The sequence below is a fragment of the Caloenas nicobarica genome, chromosome 1 (genome assembly GCF_036013445.1).
Source record: "Caloenas nicobarica isolate bCalNic1 chromosome 1, bCalNic1.hap1, whole genome shotgun sequence".
In the NCBI taxonomy this organism is placed as follows: domain Eukaryota; kingdom Metazoa; phylum Chordata; class Aves; order Columbiformes; family Columbidae; genus Caloenas; species Caloenas nicobarica.
Genome location: NC_088245.1, coordinates 63,012,880 through 63,032,369, shown reverse-complemented (window position 1 = coordinate 63,032,369; position 19,490 = coordinate 63,012,880). Strand labels below are relative to the sequence as shown.

The 19,490-nt window shown below is 38.4% G+C and overlaps 1 protein-coding gene across 2 annotated transcripts in view; it reads left to right on the top strand.

Moving 5' to 3' along the window:
- The window catches only part of DGKI (diacylglycerol kinase iota), a 178,196-nt gene that overhangs the window by 49,068 nt on the left and 109,638 nt on the right, over positions 1-19,490 (top strand). For both annotated transcript variants that reach the window (XM_065658069.1, XM_065657275.1), the window contains exons 4-10: positions 2,119-2,193; positions 4,581-4,637; positions 5,892-5,957; positions 10,783-10,854; positions 11,531-11,647; positions 17,872-17,946; positions 19,168-19,263. In XM_065658069.1, the coding sequence (XP_065514141.1) occupies positions 2,119-2,193; positions 4,581-4,637; positions 5,892-5,957; positions 10,783-10,854; positions 11,531-11,647; positions 17,872-17,946; positions 19,168-19,263 (558 nt within the window). The remainder of the gene's footprint in view (positions 1-2,118; positions 2,194-4,580; positions 4,638-5,891; positions 5,958-10,782; positions 10,855-11,530; positions 11,648-17,871; positions 17,947-19,167; positions 19,264-19,490) is intronic.

Genomic DNA, 19,490 nt, shown 5'->3' with positions numbered 1-19,490 from the left:
TAAATTGATCCTGAGGTTCACTGGGTTTTGGCAAAAGCTGGAGACAGGATTTATTTAGCTGAGTGGGCCTTTGGTCTGACCCAGTATGACTGTTATTATGTTCTTAACAGAATTTTGCCTTTCTAAAACTGAGTAAGTACTTCTGTGAAAATTTAATAATACATTGCATACAATTTGCAAGGCTGTGTCTTAGCGTTGAAGGTGTATCTCTCTCAGAGTTGGAAGGACTTTTTGCAGTAGCTGGTGAATTAGGCCCACTGACTTACGCTTCTATCTGGGAATGTTTGGAGATATCTCATGTGGTGAGAACCTGTTCCAGCCAATAGGCCTGCAGATGTTGAGTCATATTTTGGAAGCAGCAGTTGCTCAGTTCTTGATTGCCTGGCCTTTCCTTGATGTCTGACTGAGATTCCATTCACTTGTAGATAGTAGCTTATTGATTCCCTTTGGGGAAAGTGGTATCTATGTTTATAACATGTTATGGTGTATGGGGCTTTCATTAGATTAAGAACTAGAGATGGAAATGAAAATCTACTTGAGTTGTGGTTAGTTTAACCTGCTCTGTCAAAAGGCTAATGCTTTTCCAGTTGGTTTCTTTTGAAGATACTGTGCCTTTCTTTGACAGCTCTTTTACATGTAGACTATTTAAGATCAAATGTTTTAAATGGAGAAGTAGTGAGAAATAATCAAGCTGTAGCTGCACTGACTTTGCATGAAATGTTAGCCTATACAGAACATTAAGTCATAATCTCTGGAATATAGAGTTGACACTTCATGATAAGTCAAAGAATTAGAAGTAATAAAAAAGTCTGAATTTTTACTAGCCTCTCACTATAACTGGTGGTAACTACTTGCAATGCCATCAGCATTCAAAAATGAGAACAACTTAAAAGCAAGATATTAAAAGAATAGCTGCTCATAAGGTATTACCTTTGTTTGCTTTTTGCAGTTTTTTGTCTTAGGGATCGATTCCTTTATGTTGTCACACTCTTAGTAAACACAGAGACTAAAAATGTACTTAAAGTTAACAAGTCACAAAACATGTGAAAGCTTACTGTGTTGTTTGGTGTCACGATTCTTCAAGTGAAACATTAGAACAACACTCCACATACATGTGAACATGCAGAGCTAGGATATATCCAGACAATTATGAGACTCAGTAAAATTATAATAATTATTCTACAATATGAGCAGGAGCTGTGTTCCCTATTTCTTCTTGAGTTTATTTACAATATATGGAAAATTCTAAAGAAATAATTTATTAGAGATTTAAATGAACATGAATAAATTGAATGGAAAAAATCTGAAGCAAATGAAGCTTAACTTACCATGTGTTTATAAATTTTCTATCCCTCAAGAACAAGATTGTAAACTAAACTTCTATGAACATTAACTACATCTGGTTTATTAAATTGAGTATATGCAAGGAGAGGAGAAAAAAAAAAAGTAAATATATTCTTTCTCTCCTGGATGCATTCTCTTGCCTTTGATATGCTTTGGCTCAGGGGGTTCAATGGAAATTATTTTAAAAGCCCTACTGAAATTAACAAAACTAACTAGCATAATTCGGTTGAGAATTTTGTCCCTGCTGAAACATTTCATAAGCATTTAACAGCATTCTGTGAGAAGGTTATCATTCTCTGCTAAATGACCGAAGTACCTAAGTATTTTTCTGTAAGGCGATGGTCAGGCCTATCAGATTAAATATTATATGATAAGCATGAAATGACATAATCTTCCAAACTGGTTTGAGTTCTCTGATTTGCATGTATGGTTTTTCTTCTCTTCTCACTGGATCTGCTCATCATCTTTGTAGGCTGCTCCCTTGTAGAGTGATGATCTTGCACTGTTAACAGCCATATCTGCTACCTGAAGGGAACCTTTTACTTCCAGTTCACAAACTGGAGTATGGTGCCTCTGTCTCTTCCCCAAAGTCTAATTCTTAACTGGAAGAGCTTCAGACCTTTATTTTCAAGGTACAGAACAGCCGAGAGCACCAAGAAAGGAAAAAAAAATGCTTGTTGCATAAGAAGCAAAACATCTCCTGGTTTCACAGCAAATTTTTTGCCTCCTGGGAATAGCGCACCTCCATGCACACGTCTCCCTTTCCTCTTGCAGAAATCTGCTCTGCGGAGGAAGTGTGCTGCCTGCAAGATTGTGGTCCACAATGCGTGCATGGAGCAGTTAGAGAAGGTAAGACATTGCCATCTTCTGGAGCCTGATGCAGACAACACTCATTTAATCCTTTTACTAACATTTGAGTCTGGAAAAAACCATATGCCAAATTAGGTTTTCGTAGCTGTTTTAGCAATATGTTTGTTTAAAATGTTGACTTAAAATTCCAGCTTATTTTTAGAAATATATTTCTTCAAACCCTGTGAACAACAATAATTTAAAAAAATCAACAAGAAAACCATGGAATGCTTTCCCATTTTTTATGTTTAAAAAATAATTTCCCTCTAATTCTAGACTGAAAACTGAAGCTATAAAATGCACTATCCTGTCATGTATAAAATTGGCCTTCCAAAATTCCTCAACTAAACTCAGCATAATTAATCTTATGACAGCTATATTTATTAGAAGCAATGCAGCATAAGATGCTACTCTAAACATTTTTCACTGAATTTACTAGACTATACTGTTTCCTCCTCAAAACTTCAGAAATTAATTTCTTCTTTTTAAAATGGAAAACATCAAACCTTTCTTTTATAGTACCATTATTTGTGCCCTGTTGCTCAGTTCCTTCAAGGAGCCCTTGTCACACCCAAGCATCTACAGAATACCTATCACTAACTTCAGTCTTCCCGTCAGTGATTTGTCTTCATTATGCCTAACTGGTAATGTGTTAAAGAAATCTCCCCCCACCATTTTATTTCTTGATGGGATATGTGTAAAGAAATATGAGAAGAATTTCCCCGTTGATTTCATTAGAGCTTCATTTTCACTTCTATATGTTTTGCAATGTTGTTCTTCATAAAATAAGTTGATGCATAACAAATTTGTAGCAGCAACACTTTGGAAAGAGCTTTTTCCTTTCCAAGCATTTGGACTTGTGTTGACAAATGTCACAGTGATTGCCACAATACCATGTTGGAGAGGTACCATTTCCACCCCCGATGCTTTTACCTGCAGAGAAATTAGCATTAGCACACACTTTCTGCACAAAATGTTACCAGTGAATTTTTCATGACTTCCTTCAGTGCTGACTTTCCATAGCCCAGCGAGCTGATGGCGTTGCCAGCCAGAGCAAATGAGCACTTAGTTAAAAAACATTCTCTTGAGCTTGTTTCTGCTGTTCTGGAGACCACGAAATTCACTTCTTGGCAGAGGGCTTTATAAAGTCTGCATCTCTCATAAACCCTGTGGAGTTTAAAACTGGTACATAAGTCTTCTGCTTGGCCCTCTCTGCAAAGGTGTAAGTTGTAAGTAAAATAATATAAGTTAGGGTTTTTTTCCAACCTGCCATGATTCAGCAGTGAAACATCAAATTGCAATTCCAGGTGAAGAGCAATGAAAGACTAATATTGCTAAGCATTTTGTTTCTTCTTAAGTAATAAGAATTTTGTTTACTTTTTTTTTTTTCCCCTTGAGCTATTATTTTGAAGGCCATTATTAAATTATGGAAGAGACTATTTATATGAGAAGGGGAAGGATTCTATTTAAGTTTGGGGAAACCCAAACCTTCATAACAAAAACATAGCTTTGCAGTATCATTAAGTGTTTTGTTGTTTGAAGTATAGTCAGCTTAAGCTTGAATCTGTTTCACTTAGTGCATCCTTACCTCACATATCCTTCAGCCTTTTCCCATGCCTCTCTCTTCTTTGGTATATATTTTTTTTCTTTCTGCATCCCCCCTGCTCTTATTTCTGTTGATCTTATTTTCTTGAAAGATTTTTTTTCCTTATATGACTCCCTTGTTGTTAGATGTTTTTTCTCTTCACCTCCCTAAAAATGTTTTCCATTCACGGAAGCTCTTGTTGTCCTCTTCCTGTTTTTCCTCTCCCATCTGAAGGAGGCAACTCCACTGCATGAGGCAGTACAATGCTCCCCAAATGGTTTGTAGTTTGGGAGGTGGATTATAGTAGCCTGATCTAAGCAGAAGATAGACATTTAGGGTAATTTGCACAGCTATTCGTGTGAATATGTCTCCACAGATTTTGTTTATGAAGACATAAAGCTGGGACGTGCAAAAAAAATCTTACAAAGTTAGATTTCCAGCTACTATTAACTCTGGGACCTCATCTTAAGTCTACTTTTCTTGCAAGTGATCATCTTCAGAAAAAAACCAGATGAAGCAGTTTTCTTCTAGGCGAGAGAGAAGCAGAGAGTTTAAACAGTTCAACTGAGCAGGCAGCAATAGCATTAGTGAAGATGAGGTCTGTGTAGAGATCTAGCAAGGAGAATTATTACGGCATATGAAAAGAGTTTTTTCTGGCATCCATGTAAGTTACTTTCTTCAGCTAGTGAAGCTAGTATTTTAATAGATAATAAAGATTTTGGAATTCTGGCCTAGATCAACATATTGGAATAAATTCTCTGTCAGTTCACTTTCAGTTCTAACAGATTTATTTTAACACCAGATTAATTTTCGCTGCAAACCAACTTTCCGAGAAGGAGGCTCCAGATCTCCCAGAGAAGTAAGTAATGGACAAATGACAATTGCTTTTCATTTGATTTGTGTGGAGTTTGTGTGGAGCTGCAGCAGCGGTTTTAGATTCAGAGGAGTCTTAGCCAGAGTATCGATTCCCTGTGGGATATGTTCTCATCTCCAGAACAAATGCAAAATGAATTCTAGCTGAAGCACTCCATTACTTACACTGACAGAAATAACTTCATCTTTCTGTTGTCTCTTTTCCTGTTTATTCAGCTATTCTGTATTTTTTCTTTTTTTTTGGGGGGGGGACTAGCATTTCTTTTTTTCTTCTTGATCTTAGAACTATTTTTTCCCCTCTATTTCCCTCTCCTCCTACTTTCCTCTCTCTTATTTTTTTTAGAAGTGTATCTAGTGCCCTATGTGTTGGGGTTTTTCTGTGTGTGTGGTGGTTTTTTTTTTTTTTTTTTTTTTTTTAGTAAAAAAACCCCAAACGAAACAAAACAAACATTCAAACACCTCATGAGTTTCCTCCAGCTACTTTATGAAGTCAGTTCCTTTGAAGGTGATGGGGATTTATTGTTATTATTGATGTAATGATATATTTGTCTTGCGTAGATAAAAACAGTGTTTCAAAAATACCTCTTAGCTTTTACAGCTGATTTGGTGGCCACCTTGCTCTTAGCAGAGGTAGCTCAGTTCCCTGCCACACTTACAGTCCAATGTTGGCTGATATAAGAGTGTAACCCCCTTGCCTGCACAGAAGCAGGGGCAGCAGTTCTGTTTACCCTCACACCTCTTACTGCCATCCAGGGCGTAAGAAGTCCAAAGAGGGAGAACAGACTGCTTCAATGACTGCTCCTTCCTCCCCTCCTTCTCTTCTCCTCTATTAACTTGTGATTTTTTGTGTTATAAGGCTGAGTTTCTGAGCAGAATAGAGCAGGGCCTCCCAGTGTGACTGAAGAAAACTGTATTTGGGTAGTTCTGTGCTCTGTATTTAGGTGATGGTTACCTCCTTGTCATGTAATGAACTTTTGTCTTTTCATAGAAGAGTACTGTGAGAGTAGTTGTGGCTGCATTTCAACGTGGATAAAGAACACCATCTTGTCCTTATTCCTCCTCCAATTTTGGTTGTGTCTGGGGTTTCCTGTGGGGACTGCTGCATTTTGCTCCAGATTTATTGCATTGGCTGAAGGGACCTTCCTTTTTGGTGTCTGTGAAGCAACTTCACACAGATGGTACTGTTGGGTGCAAGCTGCCATTATGTCCTGTAACATACCTTTTTGTCCTTCTTTTGCAGAACTTTGTCCGACATCACTGGGTGCACAGGCGGAGGCAGGAGGGGAAATGTAAGCAGTGTGGAAAGGTGAGATTTCTAGTGCAGCACAAGCACAACACTGGGCACTTAGTAATTCAGGGTAGCCAGTAGGTCCTTCTAGTCACTGAAATTCTTCTACCCTAAGCACTTGGCCTCTCTTAAGGGCTGATGACAAGCCTAATATGTTGAGTGGTAACAGCCTTGATTCCCATGTGGGGAAAGAAAAGGCAGCTGCATCCACAGGAATGAGTACCTCACTCATCCTGGGACACTGTACTGTACTGGCTGCTGAAAATGAGGAGGAGGAAAGCTGCAGTTCCTTGAGATTCTTCATTAAGCAAATTCCATGTCAATATGGTGTTCTTGTAACTCTATCCTCTGTGCCAAAATTGTGATGGCCTATTTTTTTTTCAGGCTTCTGGAAAAAAAACGCGGTTGCTTTCATTATGCCCTGGCAGATTCTAAGATTCGTGAGACTCTTTCATATTTCCTCTGCTGCATAGGCTGTAAAAGTTGATTTCTAAAATGCAATAAAAAGGGGTAAGAAGTAACTTAGCCACTGAAGACTTTCCATCTGAAATACTATGAAACCCTGAAATGTGCTGAGAGATATTTAAAAATTACATTAATACAGGAGTTTAATTTCCTTCCTCTAGCACTATATTACACCCTTGCCTTCCTCCTCACATTAACTAGTAAGAAAGACTGTGTCTCAACTCCATGGCACAGCAGTAAGAGGGAAATCGGAATTGTGTCTGGATACTGATGTAGATCACAAGCTACAAGCTGCAACAAGGCATGCAGTAAAAATGTGACGCCCTTTTGTAGCAAGTAGCATGGGAACAGAGCAGTAAGGCACATTCCATACAGCATTCTTGTGGTATGACTCTGCAGTGATACTGCCTTCCTTCTCTGTCCTTTTGGCTTGGATCTCCCCTAGAAGCATTAGGAGTTGATTTTGCAATGGGTGTAATAACTACCTATCATATTAAAACCTGTGCTGAGAACATTCATTTTGGCGACATGGCCAGTCTGTCCTAAAATTCCTGTCAGTCACAACTATGGAGAAGTTCAGAGGAAATCACATTTTTACCCTTAAATAAGAAACACTCAGTTGAGAGTAACACAACTGTATTGTAGTAGAGTTATTTTTTGTCAAGAAACAGAAAGGATTAGGAAAAATGATAAGAAAAAAAATCCTATTATATTTATTGTCCAAGCAATTTCCTATTATAGCAAAATACTTGTCTGTCTCATGCTCTGCTGTTACGTTTCCTATACTTCCGAGTGAGAACCATCTTTTATATTGTCTTGTCATGCAAGAAAAAGGGAACTGTCATTGAAATGGCATGGCAACAAATTTAAAGTAATAAAAGAAAGTATTATTCACAGAACACCTAATGATTCTGATAGATCTCATTCTTGTGTAATATTAGTCCTATCCCATGGCTGGGACTGGATGGTTAAGTATTTTAGTGATCATTAGTAACAGTTTGGGTAAATAAAGTATTTAGGATATACCTATCTCATGCTTCAAATCATAAGCCAGTGGAAAGGAATTCATAAGCCAGTGGAAAGGAATTAATGTTCCCCGACATCCCTAGCAAGGCTTTATGTTTTTTGTGCCTTCTGTGCGATGGCTGACAGCTTTCTGAGAGCTGGAGAACTGAGGTATTTATGTCAGTGATCCACCTTGGACCAGAAGTGCAGTGTGAAAGAAATTTTTCTGATTGTCACCACTTAGCATCATTCACTTTTGGAACAGTCTTGCAGTGAACAAACTGAATTCCTTTTAGATTAAACTTAACTGAAAGTTAACTCTGCAGCTACTGATGGGCATTCAGTCCACAGGACAAGACTACAGCTAGTCCAAAGTAAAATTCTCTGAAAATCCTTCTTTATAGTGTCCTCAGTAGAATCATAGAATTGTTTATGTTAGAAAAGACCTTTAAGATCATAGAGTCCAACCATTAACCTAACACTGCCAAGTCTGCCAGTAAACCATGTCCCTAAGCACCACATCTACATAACTTTTAAACACTTCCAGGGATGGTGACTTCACCACTTCCCTGGGCAGCCTTTTCCAACATTTCACAACTCTCTTGGTGAAGAAATTTTTCTTAACATCCAATTTAAACCTCTCTGGCACAACTTGAGGCCATCTCCCCTTGTCCTGTTGCTTGTTACTTGGAAGAAGAGACCAGCAGAGCCTGCGTGCCCACTGTAACACGTTACTTGCTAGCGCAGATACAACTTACTTAGTCTCATCTAGGCTTCAGTTTTTTTCTCTTCTTCCTCCCAGGAGTGATTTCACTGATGTACTGAAAAAATGCTATATGCGGAAATTGGTGTCAGGAAAGGGAATTGGGTGCCAGTGGATCAGGGCTAATCAGGTACTGTTCGGTTATATTCTCACAAAGGTGAAATTTTCTATCCCCAGAATTTCTATATTTTGTATGGCCCAGGAAATAGCTGAATTTCAGTTTTCCTTCTCATTAAGAAAAAACAGAAGAGATGATTTCTGGTGGAATATGGGGAGCTCCAGTGTTTCAGTCTGATAGTCCTCATCAAATCTCACCGTGACCTGCAGTGCATCACTTTATTTCATCAGTTCCTTTATTTGTAAATCTAGCTTTCAAATAATTGCTATCTTTCCTCAAACATGTATCCTTAGGAAGAATTAGCTCACATTTGTAAAGCAATTTGAGGAAGAAAAGTGGTGTTTTATTGCTACTTATCATTAATATGTTTTTATTGCTGTATCATTTGCTCTAATGACTCCCTAAAAGCCAAATGGCTTACTGAATAAGTGAAAAATGGTCCACCCAGAACCAGACAAGCTGCTCAGTCCATATGTTTAAAATACACCACTGATGGGCTGTGGAATTAATGTACTGAATTTTAGGCTTTATTAGTGGAGGTTTTGGGAGAGAAGAATTTCTCCCCTGGTTGTTACAAAGCAGAACAAAACAAAACATTTCATGGCTGTGAGGGACTGAAATATTTTTTTTAATACACATGGGGACAATAAAGAGTAAGATATGTGAGAAACACTAAGCAGCACTAGTCTAAGTGAATGAGCATTTTGTCCAGTGTCAGACCTCCACTCCAGCACTCATGTCATACGTACTGTCACTCTGTGCTTGTGCCCACACTGAATGGCAGACTAGATCTGCCCATCCAGAAGCAGCTGGCCACCTTGTCTCTGTGAAGCTATTTGACCATGTTTCATTACTAAATATGAATATGCAAAATTGCCATCATTATGAAGAATCTACTCTTTGAACTTCTCTGAATGTAAAACACGAGGCATTAGGGGAAAGATTAAAAAAAAAAAAAATCTAACCTAGGCAGAGGTGACACAAGCCTCCTTAGGAGTAGGGCTTAACTGGTGGTGTGGTCCATCCAGCAAGCTGGCTTGAATACATACTGGGATGCCTCGAGATGTAGCTGCAATGTGCACTTCTGCACAGTGGGCAGACAGGTGGAGCCTCCTCTTCACAGTTTTGATATGGTTTTCTTCAGCCACCATGTATGGACAGTTTGTGGCTCAATTCGTTACTTAAGATCAGGTTTTTGGTTGTTCATTTAATTCTCCTTCTTGGTGTGCTTGACATTATCATTGTACTGAGCACTAATAAGCACATTTTTCCTGCAGGTGTTCATCTTCCTGTTCCTTTCCACAGCAGATAGGATGAGAAGGAACTTAATTATAGAAGCACTGAGGCAATGACCTGTTAGGTGTTACTAAATCAGATTTTTGTATGTTTGCACTGGATCTTGGAGGTTGCCCAACATGTAGATTTAGATAAAAGTAAGATTGTCAAAAAGAAATCTTGCTCACAAGATCATGACTTGGTAGAGAGACTTCCAAATAGAAAATTCTGTGTGGTGAGGGGTTGTTTAATGTAGTAGGGAGGCTTGATGGAAGTCAATGAATAAAACATCTAGACAACTGTGAATCTGAAATAAATCTAAGCAGCGAAAGTGACTGTGACAAACAGTTCAGTGGAATGCTGGACTTTCTGTCTCTGCAGCCATCAACCTAAATAAATTATTTCTCTGGCTAAAAGAAACTTTGAGTTCTAACCCTGGTTACCATTTCTTGCCTGTGTTAAATGCAAGAAGAGTGTAGATGGCCCCACGGTCTTTTCAAGCTTTAGAATTTAGAGCAAAGTGATATGTTTGCTGAAATTGCATTCTACAAAATGAAACTCTTCTCTGTGAGAATAAAATACCATATTTGCTGCTAATGGTGTTTTCTCTTTAAAACTATAAAGAAATAGTTTATTTTATATCTGTTTCATCTAAATCAGACAATCTTCATGCTTGGAACTTAGTAAAAAAGATTTTTGTCTGAGTCAGCTCAATAAAACAATACACTTAATTTCCCAATCAGAACATTTCCACTCAGATATCGCAGTTGATTTGTATTAGAAAAAACAAATCCACAAACACAACAAACCCTTCATCAAACCTACTTGTTTATATTTAGAGCAAAAAGGCTGCAATGAGAGAATATTCTGTTCAACAGAAAATTTGAATCTTAGGTCTGCAGAAATCCATTGAAATAGGCATTACTTCTCTTTCTTCTCCCTTTCCTGTTACCAACAAAATTTAAGAAACTACATAAAATTTGATAAATGTATTTAAAGCGCGCATGTGAAAATACCCTAGTTGAAGAACCTTCACTACAAATCCTATCATTATTTTAACCTCCCAAAATCTGTTTGATATCTAAGAGCTTTGAGGCTGAACCAGTATATCTGCACTGTGCTGATTTAGCCTAGCACAGTTACCTGGCAAGAGTTAAGAGTGTAAATTTTCTTGCGGTCAGGAGGAATTTAATCTTTTTTCCCCCTGCTTATTCTAGGGCTTTCAGCAGAAATTCTCCTTCCATAGTAAAGAGATTGTGGCCATCAGTTGTTCCTGGTGCAAGCTGGCGGTAAGTGGACGATACTCAGGGAGACGGGTAGCAGCTTCACTGATTGGACACACTGCCGGCAATTTTTGTTTTTCCTGTCTTGGGGTTCCCTCTCTGCGAATCACCCCCGGGTTTTCCATTTTTCTTCCTTTTGTTCAAAGACATTATAACTTCACCTGGCTGACATGAGTCCTTTAGGAGAAGAGTCTTGCTATACAATGTAATCACTGGCTACCTCCCATCAACACCCTGCTGTTGCTGGCTCAGGGAGCCAAAGGGCTCTTAATACATACAGCTCCATTAGACTAGGTTGCGGTCTTCAGTCTATGATCTGTGTTTAAGTAGGAGTGATTGGTGTGTTGGTTTTTTTTTTTGTTTTGTTTTGGTTGGTTGGTTTTTTGTTGTTGTTGTTTTTTCATGTGTGTGTGTTTTTTGGGGGGATGGGGGGGTATTGGTGTTGTGGTGTTCTTTTTTTTTATTTATTTGTTGTTGTTGTTTGTTTGTTTTTGTAAGAAGACATGGCTAGGGAAAATATTCTTTAGTTATAAACTCCACCATTTGAAGGACTTGAAGATAGTGGAGTTGAGAACATTGCTCCTGTATTTGTACCATCACTCTCTCCTTCCTCTCCATGCTTCCCCTTTGTCTTTGTCTTTCTTGGCCTCATTATTGACTCTACTCTTTTCCTCTCTTCCAGTTTCATAATAAAGTCACCTGTTTCATGCTACATCACATTGAAGAACCATGTTCCCTGGGGGCTCACGCTGCTGTCATTGTGCCTCCCACCTGGATCATTAAGGTGAAGAAACCTCAGGTAACTGCATGCTGATGTCTGTTTCTGAAGCTGTATGGCTGGCTTCACCACTCGGTACTCCTTCACTAAGGCATGCTTGTTCAACCCTGCCTCTATCCCTGAAACCCGACATACATCCATGGTGATTATGAACCTGTATCTTCCTGCCCCTCCATCCAGCCCTTCAGTAGGTTTTCCCATTTGGGATGATTAATATCAAATATGACTTTTGTTCTGAGCAAATCCAGCTCAAATTTGCTCCTGTAAGTATGAGTTCAATGAGCATACTGCAGTCCAGCATGTTTCATTAAATAGAGCTGAGCAAATACAGGGAAAAACTCCTGACAAATGTTCACTTGAACTGCAGTAGGGATTGGCTGTGGCTGGGCTGGCATCCCTCCCATATCGCCAATGATAGACATTTAAACAATTATCTTTTATTTACATTAGGGCTTGCTGAATGTAAACAGTAAGCCCACATGCTCATTTAGTTGCAGGTAACAGGCATTAGACTTCAAAGCATTTATAATGGATGTGATAAGTCTTAGAGAGGATAATTCACTGGTGAGCACAACAGGGAGAAAAGGTATCCAAAAGAGAGCTGGCCAAAAATTAAAAGGGGATTCCCATCATGCAAGAAATATTTTTCTTTTTTTTTTATTTGAAAGTCTGTTTTCACTCCAGGTTGAACTGAAAGAAGCAGACAAAAACAAACACTAAACATATCAGGGAGACAGAAATGCTGGTAAAAGTTTTATTTCAGAAGCACTGATACAAGTTGGTTGGTTGGTTGGGGTTTTTTGGTTTGTTTTGGTTTTTTTGTGTTTGTTTGCGTGTTTGTTTGTTTGTTTTTTAATGAGTAGTGTATGGGATATTGAAAGTTGCCACTAATTTTTTCTTGTAATTTTCCCTCATTGACAGCAATGCTGTTTTTATAGAGTAGTGATGTGCAGTTCTTAACGTTTATGTGTCCATCCTTGGGAAGTGACCTAGGGCTTTCTGGCTGTGTCCTGGTTGTCAACAAGAAGATGAGAAGGTCAGGTCGAGGCAAAGCACTGAGACAAAATTAGTTCCATCAAATTGGAAAAAGGTCTAAGTTTTGATGCCACTCAGTTTTTAGTTCCAATCTAAGTAAATGGACTGTTAAATTTGGGCATAAGCAGCATTTCTAACAAGGTGGATATTAAAGACAAGGAGGGGAAAGGGAAAGGGGGAATATACAGATAATCAAAAAGTCAACCAAAGAGACCTCTGTTTGTCCTTTAGGAGAGAATAGACAAGATTCCTAGACACCTCTACTCTGAGAAAAAGAGATTTTTTTGGCATTTGTATTTTTAACCCACACTCTTCTTTCTCTGTTAATTTTACTCCAGCCTCCTCCAGATAAATCTTTTTTTTTCCTCTTTTGTTGAAGAGTCTGTTTGAATCCTCTGCAGGGACTTAATCTTTTTGGATAATTTTCAGGACCTATGTGTTATTCGATAAACATATCCATATCTGACCTCACTAAAAGAAGCCTTTCTTTGATCTTTTTAATTTCTAGTTAAAAAGAAAAAAAAAAAGACACCTGTAATTTTCTTTTGGTTTGGCATTTGGCCAAAGCAAGGTACCCTCCTTGTAATAATTTTAGAGGATTTTCTTTCTTGTCCATTATTTTTTCAGAAAAGTTCAAATAAATAAAAAAACCTAGTCTAATTAATTATAATTAATGGGAAAATGCTTTTAAATGAAGGTTTAAAAAGTTAAACTAAAATAAAATATCTATTAGCTTTGTGTGCCTGAGTCACAAGTGGAGAGGAAGTACTTCAAGCCAATATTCCCTCTCCCTGACATCTCAGGTCCTTGAAATTCATGGTCAGCAGCATTCAAAAACCTTATATTGGGTAACTGAAGCATTAGATAGATCAAAATGATATTTAGCAGAGATAATGAGCATATTTCCATGAAACTTCTTAAAAGCACCCATTGCAGTATTAGTTCTGGGGAATGCATCCTTATTGCTTTAGAAAATATTGACGCATCTTTCAGATGTCTTCAGTTTTTTGGCAGGAGTCTTGTTTTCTTATTTGTTATTAGGAAATATTTTCTCCTCTCCTGCTGTTTCTGGCCAGCTCTGCTTCTGTGTATTATGACCCTCTTCACCCTATATGCGTGTTTGGTAAACACTATGAAATACTCATTGCATTCAGTCCACAGAGTACAAACACAATATTCACAAATTTTTGTAAATTCAGATAGTAAATAAATGTGTAACCACCAATCTTTTTTTTTACGTATTCCATAATCAGAATAAATTTGGCTAGAAGCCTTTTCATTACAAAATATTTCCTCAGCTCTAATTAACTAATTGCATTGATCACAGACAACTCCTGAACTGAATTCCCTACTTGTATGAAACTGATTTTAGTGGTGCCTTCATCCTGTTTGTTGGTTGTTTCTTTTTAGCAAATAAAATTCATTTTTGTAGCAAAATCTTGCCTTGTTTTAAAATTTTTATTTTTATTGCTACAAAAATGGTTTTCCATGCTGGTTTTATACAATGTGGGTCACCACCTTTCAAATATTGGGCTTGAATAAAGAGCACGCTACCCTTCTGATTACCATCAGTGTTGTGGTAGTGAAGCACAATGGTGTAATTGGTTAAAGGTAAATCTCTGCTGACAACCTACATTCTAAATGGGGAGCTTTTGTTTCTCGCAAGCAATTTATTCCAACATGAAGAATATACAGAATGGTTCAAACAGCTTTGGGATTGGTGGTAGCCCTGTATGTAGTGACCCATTTACATGAATGGAAAACTCCCAGTACCTATTCCATTTACTCATAATTTGAGCCAATTTTTGTAACTGCTTTACTGATTTCCAGTGTTTATTGTGTTAGCAACACTTTGATACCAGGTCTGATTTCCCAGGGTTCAAATTAATTCCATCTTCTAGTTTGTGAATGCAAGTCACCCCTGTAGACTGGTGGTAATTGATAAAGGTGAGGTTTAGTAGCTCAGGTGGTGTTAGCTCTAGAAATGGACTTGCTATGCTTATGTTGTGGGAGAAAAGTAGATAAGGAAAGTCTGTCTTCTGTTTGGGAAAGCAAAGGCGGTAACTGTAAAATTCCATTTTTTTTTCTGTTCAGGGTGACTAAATATGGTGTTTTCTTCTTCTCCTCCTCCTTTGAGGACCTTGAAAAAGTGCTAGAGACTATTTCTACTTCTGGTCTTATTTCTTCATTTCCTCAACTGCTGACTGCAGCTGGCATGTCTGATTGTGGTTTGTGAACAACCAGAAGATGGTCAAGATTGATCTTCCCAGAGGCTGTTCATTATTTAGGTCATTTGAAGCCCAGCATGCTAAAAGCCTTTGAAGATGAATGCTGAAATGTAAAGGAAATGGTTGAAAGCATCCACTGGTTTTGAGAGAGTCTGTGGTGCTCACATAACCCAACACCATATGAGAAGGACTCAAATACTTCTGTTCATCTAGCTAAGCTTGCTTAGAACTATAATGACAATGCAACGATACCAAAAATCTCTCTCTAAGATGGCGAAACTGATATCCACAAAGAAGAGATTTCTTTTCCAGTGGCAAGTTAGGATTCACATATGGTGCCCATTTAAAGGCATGGTTTGCTATCAGGTACTTCACTGAATAACGCTATATGTTTACAAAATACTCATCGCCTTGTTATGTGGACAAGGCAGTACACATCCATTTCTTCAGTTTAATGTGCAGAGACTAATGATTATGCTTGGCTGTTATTCCTTTGCAAAGACAGCGTGCAGATGTTCAATCAGCTTTTTGCCTTTTGTCTGCTATGACATGCAGTTGCAATGGTCACAGTGAAGCTTTAGGTTCTCTTAACACTATAGGTGTAGGCACATTCAAAAAAATGTGAAAGAACTTAGTTGTGTCGTAGCATATTTTATTATCATTTAAAGTGCAGACATGAGCAAAGTTATAATAATGAATAGAGGCTTAGACTAAAACTGTTTCTGTCTAATAGAGTTTTATGTCTCTTTCCACCCTGCCCATAGGGAAGAAAAGAGATGTTATAATGTGATTTAATGACAACTACTTTTAAATATTCTTTATTTTATTTTTTTTTTCCAATTAGTCAGGATTTTACTGAACTGTCCTTGCCCTTTGCAGAAGAATTTCACTGGGCTTAGGTCTATCCATTGAGGAGATAGAATTAAAAGTACAGTTCTTCCAGAGGTACAGTTAAGTACTTGCTTAGTATAACACCTAACTGGAGTTACAGACTACAATTTGCCAGCAGAATTCACTGCACTTTACCATTGGATAAGTATTATGAATTTTACACCTGGATGTACTGAAGCACAGGGAAAAGGCTTGATATGCCCTTTACCTTTCAGCAGACCACTGGCAAGGCTGTGGATAGACTCAGTCTCCTCTCTCTCTCATGTATTTTGCCCCACTCCAGGGAGAATCCTTCAGCAGAGTGGCTGAGGAACTAGGCTAAGGCCTCCAAGAAAGGCACCTTTGAGAGTAACATCGCACACCTTTCTACTGACGTGAAGACTTTTGTCTACAGTCAATCTGACTCTCGAGGTTGAGCAATGAAAGACCATAGAGATGATATTGCTAATGCTCTTCTGTAGTCAGCAGAGTCTTTGTGGTTTATTAAGCTTTCAAGGTCACATTGTATCAGACTAGAGAAGACTATGGACATTTCTTTAGATGATATCTCAAAATATGGACTAAAAGGACAAATGTCCTCTAGTTGCTCCACAGAGCTGTCTTGTCTTCAGTATTTTCAGTAAGCAACAAGGTATAACTATGTGCTATATGTCCACAAAGAATGTTGAGAAGTGACAAAAAGCTTGGGACTTCATGCCATACAGCAGGCTTCTCTTGATCTGGATGAAAAAGGACAGTGTCTTTAGGTATTTGAGTTAGATAGCTGTTAGTTTTTCTTAACTTCTCAGAGATGTGGAAACATTAACTTCCGTATCTACTGTGTTGTACTGAAGTCTTGAAATTCTGGAAGTGTTTGTAAGGGACTGAACAGAGTCTTAGCTTTTCCTGTTAATGTTGGTTAGCAAGCAGGATTAAGGACAGACATCAGTGCTTACACATTTGATGAGCTCTGGTCATTGGCTTTTTTTATTAGTGATACGCTTTTGAATAAAGTCAGGACAAAAATGAACTTTCGGATGAGCTGAGTGGATCTTGCTCCCCTCTTGAAGCCAGAAGAAAATCCATAAACTCTCTTCTAACTTCTTGTGTTACTTTATTTCCTGGTGACAGCTAAATTAAGAATTGAAATACTGAGAAAATATTTACAGTATTTCCTATAATATAAAATTCCAATCATACGGAAAGGGTTAGGGTTTCATGCAGGTATGACTTCAGTTACTGAATTAAAATAATTAAAAAAATAAAATAAAATAGAATTCCCCTTTATGGACTGTTCTTATCACACCAGAAAACCTTTGGGGTTCAATATCACTGAGTAGGCTCTTGCCAGTCTGGAGAATATCTTTGATGCAAGTTCTACCTTAATAATTTCTGCAAAAATGCAAGAAGTTTTGTGGGGGGTTTTTCCATATACTTGAGGGATATTGTTATTTAAAAACAAAGCAAATGAAAACTCCACAAATACCCCCCTCACCAAATCCGTAAATATTAACAGTTCAGTTTGTTCCTTAGCAGATGATTAATCAAGTTTCTTGATAGACTGGAGCTGAATCCACAGTGCCAGCATCATATGCCATGGTGGCCTATGTCATGTTGAGTCATAATGGTTGCCAGAGCTAAAACTTGTTGTTTTCTTTCCTAAAAAAAACATGAAAAAATCTCATTTATCATGTTTTTTATTACATCTTTATGCAGGTGGTCTCCATACCAGGAGACGAGCCTGATTGGGCAGGAGACTGGAGCCCCGAAGGGGAAACGGGCGTCTCCTACCCCTATTGGGAGGGTTGGCAGGTACAACATGTGGTGTTATGTGAGTCTATGGGAGCATCGGATCTTTTTCCCCCCTCACAGCGTGGGAAAGTTTCCAGTTCCAAAGCACCAGTCTGGTCTCCGTGTGTGGCTTTCTCCATAAACGGTGGTGTGGAAGTGTAAAGCATGCAGCGCATGTAATTTAAATCTTGAGCATGTGCCAGATACTCTTACCATTCTCCAAGTGGACATGCATGGAAGAGCTTCGTAAAGGGGCTCTGTCTGGGCCTGTCTTCTAAATTTTGTTTTGCTTTTCATGTATTCTTTTTTCTTTTGATATAGAACTCATTAAAGAATTCAACACGGCGGAAGAAGAGAACATCTTTTAAAAGAAAAGCTAGCAAAAGAGGCAATGAAGTAGGTATTCAAGTGCATTTGAAGTCAGGCTCCTTTTGTTTAAATCTTTAAGTGCAGACTTCAAAGCGATTTTTTTTTTTTTTACTGCAGGTTTGTTTGCTTCCCCTTGCCCCGTCCCCCTCCACCTTGAAAATTCCACATTATTGAATTCATTGTGGGGAGAGATCAGTTTTGATAAAACTTGTACGAGAAGTGTCTTATTTGCCAAGTTGATTTTTTCAAGAAACAACATACCAGACTCCAGAAAGACTAGCAGCTTAACGTAACAGTGTTCCCTTGGGATGTAAGAGACTCAGCTCAGATCCTTGGTTTCCACTAGGCAGAGCAGGAGTGTGAAACTGGGGTTGTGAAATCCATGCTGAGAGCACTGGTGCAAAGGGCTAGTCCAATTTGAATGTCTCTCTCTTGGGAGGTCTCATATTGGAAATATTCTGCTTGTGTGAAAATTGCCATTGGGTCCACAGAGAGAGAAAACAAATGAATGATCTGATGGTTTGGTTTATCACATAGCTTAGAGAAGAACTCATTTTCAGACCCTGCCTAGTGAATTAGTTATATAGATGAACAACAGCCTCATAGGGTGAGGAGGAGGGAGACTCACCTCTGCATAGGCAGAGATCTCTGGTTAAGGTCCTCACTTGGCTAGTGGGAGAACTGCAGACCAGTAACTTGAATCTGTGTCTGCCACAGCCCAGGAGAGTGCCCACACTACTGGGATCTCTGGTGTCCTGCAGGTGTAGGGAGACAAATAGCTTCCTCAGTGACATGCCTTGTTTGACCTGTGACATTTGTTCAAAGGTGGCAAGGCCAAGAATTCAAGAGCAGATCATCTGCCACTGAGTGCAGATACAACTGGTCTGTTAGATGAAATTCATGAAATAAGTAGTATCCCATTCTATTTTCCATTGGAAAATTGTTCATGTTAGAAACAGCTCTTTATCTGGCACATTACTAGGGCTGTGTGAATAATCGCTTTTTTGGGAAATAACTTTGAGTAATATTTTAAAATATCTTCATGCTGGCCTGAAGTGATTTTTTTTCCTCCCTCTTATTTTCTTACTCAATTGTCTCAGCTGAATAAATTAGTCCCAGCTGAGCATCACATTAACATGGCCTATTTCCAGTACCTGAAGTCAGAGTTAGGTTGGGTCTCCTGCATGTGTTATGCCAGGGAAACATACATAGCTTGTACTAAAGCCGTTTTTTGCTTCTGTTTCTCAGGATAACAAAGGTCGGCCATTTGTGATAAAGCCTATCTCCTCTCCACTCATGAAGCCACTGTTGGTTTTTGTCAATCCAAAAAGTGGAGGGAATCAGGTAAGAACATCTGGGTCACAAAGTTTTAGTTTAACAAAAGTGTTTCTGCAGACGAGAATAGTTTTTGCTGACTCAGATAGGAAGAACTCCATGCAGTTGAATTGTGGTCCTTAGAAGAGGTTCTTGCTGTTGAATGCCCTTTCCACTTCAATAGAATTGGATGACTGGGATGGATACTTGAGTATTTGAGCAGCTGTAGTCCTGTCTTCAGATTCTTAAAAGGAATC